General features: G+C 46.6%; 1 protein-coding gene across 2 annotated transcripts in view; it reads right to left on the bottom strand.

Annotated features, from left to right (window-relative positions):
* Positions 1–1,487: 1,487 nt before the first annotated feature.
* Positions 1,488–12,811, bottom strand: part of caln1 (calneuron 1) — a 49,328-nt gene continuing 38,004 nt past the window's right edge. For both annotated transcript variants that reach the window (XM_035534248.1, XM_027024713.2), the window contains exons 5-6: positions 7,081–7,237; positions 1,488–3,828 (exon numbers count right to left, since the gene is read on the bottom strand). In XM_035534248.1, coding sequence (XP_035390141.1) covers positions 3,701–3,828; positions 7,081–7,237 — 285 coding nt within the window. In that variant the 3' untranslated portion in view covers positions 1,488–3,700. The remainder of the gene's footprint in view (positions 3,829–7,080; positions 7,238–12,811) is intronic.

Here is a 12,811-nt window from a genome sequence, read left to right as displayed (position 1 = left end):
CGAAGGCAACGTGGTGTCCTCGAGCAGTCCATGTCACGCAGTAGCAGCTGAGTGCACGCGCACAACAGCATTCAGTGACGCTGCGCACGAGCTCAGCCTAAAGGCCATCGGCCGCTCGTCACAGAGAAGCCACACAGCAGCTTGAGTGCATACTAACGCTCATTCTTCAATCACAAATTAACGGAAGTTTTCACTTTAGAACTGCAGTTACATAGTGTGCAATAGGCCACTGCACAATTCCTGTTTCTTGCAAACGCGATGAAATAAAGACTGTAGCCTTTAGGACTAATTTAGGAACACACACTACACGATGATAAACTCACTGCACTATGATATGTCTGAAGATTATTTATATAGTAGGAAGAGTCAATCTGAGGGTCTGTACCAAATCACCCCATATGATTGCTTCACTGGCTATTATTACCATGGTGATGGACACTTAAACTGGGTTCAAAATGTAGCCTATGTGAGTAAGTGTGATGTAATTCCTCCATGTGTGCATTAGACGGAGATACTCGTTGCTCTTTTCTTGTCTTTGAGAAGTGATGTACTAAGACCATGACAGTTCTACTGCAGGATTGTTCAATACAAACCCAACATTGGGTATTTGCTGCTTGTCCAAAATCATGGCTTCCTAAATAGGAGAAAACAACAGGAGCAGCAAAAACAACGAAGAGATACTAGTGCCACGCTGGACGTACTGGTGCCACGCTGGACGTACTGGTGCCAAGATGGAGGTACTGGTACCAAGCTGGCTGTACTGGTGCCACGCTGGCCGTACTGGTGCCACGCTGGCCGTACTGGTGCCACGCTGGACGTACTGGTGCCACGCTGGACGTACTGGTGCCACGCTGGACGTACTGGTGCCAAGATGGAGGTACTAGTACCAAGCTGGCCGTACTGGTGCCAAGCTGGATGTACTGGTGCCAAGCTGGACGTACTAGTGTCATGCTGGATGTACTAGTGCCATGCTGGACGTACTAGTGCAAGACCGGACATACTAGAGCCAGGCCGGACTTACTAGCGTCATGCCTGATGTACTACAGTCACGCTGGACATACTAGTACCAAGCTGGCCATACTGGTGCCAGACTGCCTTTGCCAATAATAATACTAATTTCTGGGAAAGAAAGTCAACCTCCTAGTCAAATCTTTGTGTCCGCATGATCACCGTTTCATGATTGGTCACATGTAGCATAAGTGAGATGAACAGGATGTTTAAAAGGTAGATTTGAAAGTAATAAGATGACCTCCAGTCTACACGTCCGTTTACAACTGACATTCTTAAAATATGAAATGAAATGTAAACAAACTTTAAACATGGTTTACATGTCACTTTTTAAATGAGGGGTATTTCCACTTCTGTTGCAAAAAAAGCATTCTAGACAATTTTCAGAACAACACTAATTTACAGAATGTGCACAGAAAGGGAACAAGAGGAAGGGAAACATTGTAATGGACACTATAAAAATCTTTTATTGCGTAAATGTTATGCATTTATACTATACAGGTTTAATATTTACAGTACCAGCTAGAGCATCTTATAACAATTTGTGTCATCTCTATGACAGATATTTTGCATGCAAACATCGGTTGGGGTATCTGTGTGTACGAGCTCTGTGTATATAAGAGAGAGAGAATTTTGGTAAGTATAATAATTCCAGAAATGTACTTACAAAGAAGTCATTGAACCACAAACTGCTACTCCACAAACATAACATATTTCCCTTGGGATCTCATCACATTCTGTTATTATTATTATTATTATTATTATTATTATTATTATTATTATTTAGAAGGTTTGGTTCAGTTTTTCATCTTGACTTTTAATAATCCAGTTATAAATGCCTGCAAACTCACTACACTTTTGGACCTCATTCATCAACAAATGAAAACTGAAGAAAAATATCATTAATTTTGTGTTAATTAAAATATTCTACTTGTGCAAACACATATATTACAGTGCCATGTTTCCTCTCCCGTGGTCTTTATATAATCAAATGCTACAAGCTAATGTTATAATCCAGTGTAGACACAGACAACATGAGGGCCATGATCATAAATAACAATCAGTTCATGCATCCAGCACCAGGTGGAGCCAGTGTACAGGTGTGGATTCTGAATTCTGCCTCTCCCGTTCTCAATACATGAGGATCAGCATTTCAGTGCAAAAGAGTAAGTGTGTCTCTCTCCACTCAAATGACAGTTCTCACTGTTTAAGGAGTAGAAAACTAACTAATATGGCTTTAGTCAGACGGAGTCAGACTGCAGAGGGAGCCGAGAGCTGGCAAACAGGTTTGGGGTACCGCAACCCCGTCCACACCTGCAGACGTGTGCAGAAGGTCCCAGCGTGTTGACTGTCATGCATGTACACAGATTGCCTAATACAGGAGAGCACAGGGGACTGGTATTTACGCAGCTCTACGCGATCACATGCATCTGACAAAAAAGCAGAAACAGCAAGGTGAGAAAAATGGCATGGGATTCTTGTACAGGAGCCAAGAGCAGAGTGAACACTCGTCAAATGGCAAACCAGCTGAGCTCCATCAAGCCAAGAGCAGGTCTGTCCATCTCCCTGGATGCTGACGATACACGGGAGCGGAACGCCGCCAAATACGCGCGGCCCGTAGAAAGGTCACTGAAAAACCAGACAAACGGAGGTCATGTGCAGCTGGATAAGACGCGGACGTTAGTGCACACTAGTGCGCTGATGACCTCCTAAGGTCACTGAGATGGTTGCTGTGGTTTGCTGTGCAGAAGGAGAGGGAAAGGGGGTCATCCCCCCCCATAGCTCAGAAGGTGGCGCGGAGACTCTCTGATCTGTAGGCATGGAGGGATGAAGTGAAAACCACTGCAGTGTCCAGACTAAGAGCTAAAGACCTTCACACAGACCTTTCCATCAGGGCAGTCCCAGCTACCTCGGCTGTAGGAGCTCCTAATGCCCGAGTCTTAAACACAACACTACTGTATGAGCACTGAGTTGTGTGCTACAGTATGAACGCTATAGTATCCTCACTAAAGTACACACTACGAAATGAACACTAGTATTCATACTATCACCAAAAAACTGCTCTCTTCTGCCTAAAAGACATAAAAGACATAAAGGACAAAGAGTTAGAATGATGACGAGGCATCTTCAACATACTGGGGGGACAGAAACCTGCATCAGTAATGAGTTGGGACATTTGGGACAGAGCGGCTCCCCCAGCAGGCTCTGGGTCAGACTCCTCCAGCGGGCTCTGGGTCAGACAGAGCGGCTTTCTTCTATGCTATGCCGGGCAGGCGAGGAGCTCCTGGTTACTCCTTCCCTGTGGAGCAGTTCTTTGTCGGGGACCTGAGCCTTGCCAGAGGCAGCGAGGTGTTTTCTGACTCCCGTCCAGTTATTGCGTGTGGGGAGCCGTGGGTGGCGCAGGAGAGGGGTGGGACATGGTACGAAACACGAGCCCTTTGAAGTCCCTGCTAGTGAGGTGGAGAGGGGGCTGGGCGAAACAGCACCCCCTGCTGGCTGTCACTCAAGACAACAAGGTTAAAACAACAGAGCAGGAGGAAGAGACTCCCCTGCTCTCAGCAAGGTGTTTGGTTTCCTTCGATTGGAGGTCGTTGCGAGTTTTATCTGCGTCTTCTTAGGCAAGAAAGAAATGACGTCACTGATGGACATGCACATGCAGGCTCCGCCCCCTGCCCCACTCACAGTGGTGCCACTACTCCATGCCGTTACGCAGCATCTGATTGGCTGCGATGAGCATGACACTGATGATGAAGGCCATGGCGAAAGCACAGATGAGGCTCTTGCGCACACACGTCTGTCGGTTTTTCTTTTTAGGATGGACTGGAGTGGAAGAGAGGACACGCACGCACGCACGCACACACACACACACACACACACACACACACACACACACACACACACACACAGATACAAATAGAGAACATTTACTTGTGTGCCAGCAGAATCCTTAGCTGCAAAGGCCACTAACATTCTGCGGAAATGATCACAAAACAAAAGGCATCGCAGGTTCAAGGTCACGTCTGTGTTAGTCGCAGGCACAACATACGACTCCATGAACTCTGCCCTGTCAGAGTTCATGGGTCACATGATCTCTGTGGCTTTGTACACATCAGGGTGGAGGCAGAATGTGGTAACGGAGCACACCTGGGCCGCCTGCGGCTTCACTGGCCCTTGCCATGGTGCTGTGTAGGGCAGGCCACTAGGTGCCTCACGAGGACAGAGACACAGATTGTATGCGACCTTCACCCCTGTGATGCTCCCCATCAACTCCAGTGAGTCTCTCCGCCTGCAGCCATACCATGGCCTGCTTACCACGGATGTGCAAGTGTGTATGAGCACACCGTTACCTGTGTCTATGTGGCTACCTGTGTGAGTGTATGAGCAGTTACATGTGTGTGTTTGTGTGTGTGCACCTGTATATGAGCACACTGTTACCTGTGTGTATGTGCGTACCTGTGTGAGTGTGTGTGTGTATGAGCATTTACATTTGTGTGTTTGTGTGTGCGCACCTGTATATGAGCACACTGTTACCTGTATGAGGCTACCTGTGTGAGTGTGTGTATGAGCATTTACATGTGTGTGTGTGCATGTATATGAGCACACTGTTACCTGTGTGTATGTGTGTGTGAGCACATATCTGTTTGTATGTGTGTGTTAGTGTATGTACGAGGATGTACCCATACTGTGTTTTTCTATATGTGTATGTGCACGTACCTGTGTGTTTGTGTGTGTGTGTGTATACAAGCATGTACCTGTGTGTATGTGTGTGAGCACATACCTGTGTGTATGTGTATTAGCACATATTTGTGTGTGTGTGTGTGCATATGAATAACAGAAGTTGCCTAACTACATTAACACACAACTTTCTACTTTACATGTAGCTATTACTGATACACAGTTTAATAACTTTAATATATTTATAGCCCATTAATACAGAGATAAGTATGATTATGCAAATGAGTCTTAATTAAGCCCTTCAACACTATTCTTGAAAATATTAGAATGTACCTGTGTGGTGTAATGTTTATATTTTATGTCCCTGCATTATGACCACACCCATAAATTTATATATATTTACTGTGGAAAACAACGTGAACACAGCCACTGTAATTAGAAGCTTTGGTTCTGTGGTTTCAGCTGTGGTTTAACTGTGGTTTAGCTGTGTTTCAATGGTGGTTTCAGCTGTGGTTTAACTGTGGTCAGTTGTGGTTCTGCTGTGGTTTAACTGTGGTTTGGCTGTGGTTTAACTGTGGATCGGCTGCGGTTCCGGCTGTGGTTTGACTGCGGTTCGGCTGTGGTTTGACTGCGGTTCGGCTGTGGTTTAACTGTGGTTTAACTGTGGTTCGGCTGTGGTTCAGCTGTGGTTCGGCTGTGGTTCGGCTGTGGTTTAACTGGTTTAACTGTGGTTTAACTGTGGCTGTGGTTTAACAGTGGTTTAACTGTGGTTCAGCTGTGGTTTAACTGTGGTTTGTCTGTGGTTCGGCTGTGGTTTGGCTGTGGTTCCAGCTGAGGTTTAACTGTGGTTCGGCTGTGGTTTAACTGTGGTTCGGCTGTAATTCCAGCTGTGGTTTAACTGTGGTTCGGCTGTGGCTGTGGTTTAACTGTGGTTCGGCTGTGGTTTAACTGTAGTTCGGCTGTGGTTTAACTGTAGTTCGGCTGTGGTCACAGTGCGGAGACACTGCCCTCTCCGCTCAGGCTACTATGGGGAGTGACTGATGGTGACGTAGCAGTTCCTGCAAACTTTGAGTCACAGGCGTGTTGAGAACTGGTGAGCACAAGGCTGTTAAGGACGGACGTCCCTCACCTGTCTGACACCTGCTATGGTCACCTCCTGAGGACCGCACAAAAACAGCATTACATATGTTTACCTCCTCGGCTAGTGTCCACTGGTCAGAGTAAAACCTTCCTATGGTTTCTGGCATGTTATGAGTTTCAGGCTGATAACCTTGAGTACAATTCATCAAGTGAAAACTTTAAATGCAAAATGTACTTGGTCCCCAAGTTATACTTAAGGTAAGGATATACCTCCATCTTGACACAACCGGCCCTGTGAGGGTGGGACGGACTCCCACTCCAATATGTAAAGCAGTGGGTCACCTAGAGAAGCCACACCCACTTCTTTAATTCCCTCCTCCTGCTTACATTATGCATAAATATCCCAAAAAGATTCAGCTTTCACATATAGTCCTTTGACCACAGAGGCTTTGAATGTGCATATTTGCCCTATCTATCAAATAGTTTCTGCATATTCATGAGGAGGCGTAGTCACTAGGTGGAACTCTTGCAAATGATATGAGATCTGTCATTGCAAACAAAGCCCAGAAGCACACTGTCCTTCATGACAGGAAATCATGGGAAGCACTGTGACTATTTAGTCCACATGATGCCATTAACATGTGACCTCATTTTAGAGCACTTGGAATGGGTTCATTTAAATGCTCCATTATAAAACGGCTGAAATGAATGGATTTATTGAAATATACTGTGATTAAAGGGTTTATTAAATACTCTGTTTTGCAGTTGATCAGATTTTGACATTTGACAGGCTGCATGATTTTAACTTTGGTTTTCCTCTTCAGGTAAACTGCTGAATTACGTAGTGCTTTAAATTAGTTCCATCATCTGAATGGAATACAGATCTGAAAGATGTCAAAGTCCATTTGATGTTTGACTACAAATGTGAGGTTTTTTTGCCTCTCCATACAAACCCACTTCCAATGGCCTTTGGAATTTTCTTTGAGGGTATCTGGTAATCGCAAGCACTGCAAAGTATAGAAACACTATGGAATATGCACACACACACAAATACACCTGCACGCAGACACGCACCTGCATGCACACACGCAGATACACCCCTGCATGTAGACACACCTGCACACAGACACACACCTGCATGGAGACGCACCTGCATGCAGACACACCTACACACAGACACACACCTGCATGCACACACGCAGATACACCCCTGCAAGTAGACACACCTACACGCAGACACACCCCTGCATGTAGACACACACACACACATCTGCACATAGACACACACACACCTGCAGTCAGGACCATTGGACTCACCTCCTTCAAACTCGGTCTGGCAGTTGTCTGCGTTCTCGTTGAGGCTCTCCTCCTCATTGATGATAATGTTTTCTATGTCCTTCATCGTGAGGTGGTCACGGAAGGCATGGAAGAGGATGTGCTTCAGCTCCTCCAGGGTCATCCGCTGCATGTCGAACTGCACCACACACAGAGGAGCCTCGTCAGGAAACGGAGACGTCACCATGAGAAAACCACCAATCCATCTCTGTACACACAGCTGGAGATTAAAAGGTGGTTTTGTAATCAGGGGAATCTTGTGATTCAATGTCCTTCAGTACCTTTTTTCAGAACCTGTTGTCTAGATTAAATAAAATTAAATAAACAGAGACCCACTTTTTTTTTTCCACGCTCTGTGTCCTCTGATCTCTGCGTACGTTCTATCAAAGGTCCCCTTAACTCCTACTGTTTCACAAAGTTCGCTGAAAATAACCGTATTGCTCCTTGGACAAATCTGATCGTTGTGCAGTTATGCACTTAAGAAGTTTAGCCTAATCTCATGCTGCAATATGTTTACTTCACATCTTCACCTGATTGAAAATCTCACAGCTCAAACCTCACAGCTGTGGTCTGTGTCATTGCATCCGACAAGGGGAGAAACCTGGACCATCTGTGCACTTCCTGCTAATATGTTCAATGGTCTGCATTTTTTGCGACCTGTAAGAGAAGCATGTTAATGATATTAACTTATTCAGCGTGGTGTCGTCCATCACATGGATCGATGTCTCAGGGCCAGGTAATTCCCTTTCCAGTAGATCAGTGTGACCGATTATTAACAGAGCTGTCAGGCTAAAGGCTCGGAGAGGCAGCGTGTCACTACATCTCTTAAGAGGTAAGTGAATCTTGAAACAGAGAAACCTACATTCCACTTCCCCTCTTTCAGTTTCCAGAAAATTTGGGACATGGAGATTCAGTTTCTAATTTTAGTGCTCTAAAGAGAAAGCACTGCTAGACCAAGCTGTGGTTTTATCAGACTCATAATGAAACACAACAGGAGATTACAATAGCTGACAGGCTAATACATCTGACAACCTCTAAACTATTACAGGCACAGTATGCACACTGCCACTGTAATGTTTAATTTTACTGGATTTCTGAAAGCCAGTAAGGACGAGGGGTTCTACCACCATATCTGAGGGGACTTTGGTTATACCACCTACAGTGTGCGTGAGGGTGACTTTGTATATTACTTCAAGCGGGCGTCTTGGCATCATGGTTTCACATTGGCAGCATTGGTGCCTGTAGTTTCCCGCTTCACTAGAGCCAGTGGTGGCTCAGTGGGTAAGTTACTGGATTAGTAATCAGAAGGTTGTCAGCTCAAGTTCCACCACTGCCAGGATTCCGCTGAACAAAGCCTTAACCCTCAAGTTGCGTTCAAGTCTTTTTTTGGATAAAACATCGGCTAAATGCCGTAAATGTCAAATTTGCTCCTGTGAGCAGGCAGAAAGCACCTTGATCTGGCTGAAGAGCAGATGTTTCCCAGCTGGGATCATCAGATATGCAGGAATCAGAATGGACTTGCACACACACAGATAGGAAATGACGGTTATGTGGTAGCCCACTGGTTAAGGTACATGACTAGTAATAAGAAAGTTTCTGGTTCAAGTGCCCCTGCTACCAGCTTGCCACTGTTGGACCCCTGAGCATGACCCTTAACCCTCAATTACTCAAGTTGGGTTCAGCTATGATTGTAAGTTGCTTTGGATAAAAGTGTCAGCTACATGTAAATGTTATATTACACAAATAGACAAACAGGAAATTCAAAAACAAAGAGCAAATTTGCAGCAGAGCAGGCGATGACAAAAGCTAATAAATCTAATGGAGAAGACTAAAGTAAACAAAACAGAATTGCTAGAATGGATAAGAGTACAAGAACAGGATCTATTACATAGAGATACAAATGAAGAATTAAACAAGAGAGACGTCATACTGAAGGTGTGCACTGGCACTTTGAATCATTTCTAGGGCCTGAAAAGAAATCCGCCATTAAACAGGCAGACAAGGACTTGGCCAGTTGGGTTAAAGTGCTTTAAAGTGCCTCACAGCTTGAGCAGTTGGTCCCTCCACCCGCGTGAGATGAGTCTAGAAGGATTAAAATATCAGGCTGAAAATTACAATCAGTTTTAGTTCATCAGCCAGACAGAGGCGTCTCTTCGCTACGTAGGACCTCCTCTATATCCTGCTTGGGTTTCTTTCTGGGAAAACTCCCTCTACAGACTCACTGTTTCAAATTTTGATGGGTCAAAAGCAGATCAGAACGAATCCTACAGAACGAGAGGTTCAGCTGTGGTTCGCCTGTGTCCAGCAGCCTGGCCATTCATGACAAGGGCTGGGAGTGTTTTGGGTTTTTAGACGTGAACTAAATGACAACTCACTGTTGTCTCATCACTCGACTGCTTTAGTGCACCGCACAGCGGGCATGACTCTCTCTCACTCAGTGTCTTCCCCATGAGAGAGAAAATTCCATTTTATGTACAGTCTTATACATCGTCTTCTCTGAAAAGTAAATTGCATTTATATGACTGGAAAAGAGTCATAATAACCTTTAGGACTGAACAGCAGTAATGTATGTGTGTGTGTGTGTGTGTGTGTGTGTGTGTGAGTCCTGATGTGTGTGAGAGAACTGCAATCTGAGGGCAGTGGGGCAGAATGGTCCATGATCTTTTCTCTGCTTCTTTGTTTTAACCTTTGGAGTACAGAGGCATAGGTGAGCTGTACCATGTCCAGAATCACTCCATCCTGGAGTTCAATAAATGCAGAGCTTGGAACTGGACAGTTCCACACCTCCCTGTGTTCCAGCACACTGCACCAGTGCTCCCACTCCTCCCTGTGTTCCAGCACACTGATCCAGTATTCCTACACCTCCCTGTGTTCCAGCACACTGATCCAGTATTCCTACACCTCCCTGTGTTCGAGCACACTGGTCCAGTGCTCCTACTCCTCCCTGTGTTCCAGCACACTGATCCAGTACTCCCACACCTCCCTGTGTTCCAGCACACTGATCCAGTGCTCCTACTCCTCCCTGTGTTCCAGCACACTGATCCAGTACTCCCACACCTCCCTGTGTTCCAGCACACTGATCCAGTGCTCCCACACCTCCCTGTGTTCCAGCACACTGATCCAGTGCTCCCACACCTCCCTGTGTTCCAGCACACTGATCCAGTGCTCCCACACCTCCCTGTGTTCCAGCACACTGATCCAGTGCTCCCACACCTCCCTGTGTTCCAGCACACTGATCCAGTGCTCCCACACCGCCCTGTGTTCCAGCACACTGCACCAGTGCTCCCACACCTCCCTGTGTTCCAGCACACTGCACCAGTGCTCCCACTCCTCCCTGTGTTCCAGCACACTGATCCAGTATTCCTACACCTCCCTGTGTTCCAGCACACTGATCCAGTATTCCTACACCTCCCTGTGTTCGAGCACACTGGTCCAGTGCTCCTACTCCTCCCTGTGTTCCAGCACACTGATCCAGTACTCCCACACCTCCCTGTGTTCCAGCACACTGATCCAGTGCTCCTACTCCTCCCTGTGTTCCAGCACACTGATCCAGTACTCCCACACCTCCCTGTGTTCCAGCACACTGATCCAGTGCTCCCACACCTCCCTGTGTTCCAGCACACTGATCCAGTGCTCCTACTCCTCCCTGTGTTCCAGCACACTAATCCAGTATTCCTACACCTCCCTGTGTTCCAGCACACTGATCCAGTATTCCTACACCTCCCTGTGTTCCAGCACACTGATCCAGTGCTCCTACTCCTCCCTGTGTTCCAGCACACTGATCCAGTATTCCTACACCTCCCTGTGTTCCAGCACACTGATCCAGTGCTCCTACTCCTCCCTGTGTTCCAGCACACTAATCCAGTATTCCTACACCTCCCTGTGTTCCAGCACACTGATCCAGTATTCCTACACCTCCCTGTGTTCCAGCACACTGATCCAGTGCTCCTACTCCTCCCTGTGTTCCAGCACACTGATCCAGTATTCCTACACCTCCCTGTGTTCCAGCACACTGATCCAGTGCTCCCACACCTCCCTGTGTTCCAGCACACTGATCCAGTGCTCCTACACCTCCCTGTGTTCCAGCACACTGATCCAGTGCTCCCACACCTCCCTGTGTTCCAGCACACTGATCCAGTGCTCCCACACCTCCCTGTGTTCCAGCACACTGATCCAGTATTCCTACACCTCCCTGTGTTCCAGCACACTGATCCAGTGCTCCTACTCCTCCCTGTGTTCCAGCACACTAATCCAGTATTCCTACACCTCCCTGTGTTCCAGCACACTGATCCAGTGCTCCTACTCCTCCCTGTGTTCCAGCACACTGATCCAGTATTCCTACACCTCCCTGTGTTCCAGCACACTGCACCAGTGCTCCTACTCCTCCCTGTGTTCCAGCACACTGATCCAGTGCTCCTACTCCTCCCTGTGTTCCAGCACACTGATCCAGTATTCCTACACCTCCCTGTGTTCCAGCACACTGATCCAGTACTCCCACACCTCCCTGTGCCTGAGCAGTCAGAGGAAATCCACATCTACTACAGCAAAACTGACATCTGCCATTGGCTGGTGCCTGCACACACTGACGCACACACTCACCATCACACACCCCACATCACAATATTGCCACCTCCTGCGTAAAGCAGTGTAACTTCTGATAACTTCTGGATGTCACTCACTATATGCCTACTGAGCGCAGTATAAATCTGGTGTTAAAGAAAAAAACTCAACTTCTAAACTTGTATTACATATGTAAAACACCCTGTCAATGCCTCTCTCTGACATGTGTTTTACATGTAAATACAATCAGCTGACATCAGCACTAGCATTGATGGATGGCAAAGCGACCCGACGTAAAAGAGATTTACGATGGTTGTCCTCCGGGGATGAATGTCCTGTGATGGCGGCCTAGCTCTGTGCGCTGAACTTAGGGCATATGCATATTGAGCTGTATTGAGCTACTCCCAAATACAGCGCTAGCATTGTATTGACACATGCACCTCACGCTGTGCACCAGTCGGCTTCGTGTCGATTACCAGCATGCTAATGCGATCTGTCTTGTTGTCACGGTGCCCTGAAGCTGTGGCCAATAGAATCTGTCCTGTCGTCACGGTGCACTGAAACTGTGTCCAATCACTGCCCAGCCTGACTGCATTTAATCATCATCATTTAATATGAGCATATGTGTGAGAGGGCGTGAGTAACAAAATTAATGAGTAAATAAAATAAAAAAGATTCTTCAAATGTGAATGCATCTGAAATCTTCATTTTGTTGTAAGTGCCCATTTGCCACTCCTTACTACATAAATGAATACCAGCCCATCGCACAGATGCCCTGAACACGTGGCCTGATTCCACATTCATCTGACAAGCACACTATGCCATATATCACCATTCTGTGTGGTCCAGTTTCCCAGCACAGAGCAGCTTCACTGTGTCCTTAAACATCCACAAAGCCCTTTCATCATCCGCACACGCCCCAAGTCCCACTCAGAAGATCTTCACGGCTTTTTGTTTATTTATTTATTCTTGGCCTCTATGGTGGGCCCACTGATACATCACTACACTAGTAATGATGATTGCCCAGAAAGCTTGAACCATGACTGACGTTTCGCAGTACACGGAGTGACAGAAATATGAAGCAGCACGGAGCATCTGAAGACACACACACACACACACACACACACACACACACACACACACACACACACAC

This window comes from Electrophorus electricus, chromosome 15 (genome assembly GCF_013358815.1).
Source record: "Electrophorus electricus isolate fEleEle1 chromosome 15, fEleEle1.pri, whole genome shotgun sequence".
In the NCBI taxonomy this organism is placed as follows: Eukaryota; Metazoa; Chordata; class Actinopteri; order Gymnotiformes; family Gymnotidae; genus Electrophorus; species Electrophorus electricus.
The sequence above is the reverse complement of the archived record's forward strand: the minus strand, read 5'-3'. Positions and strand labels throughout refer to the sequence as shown.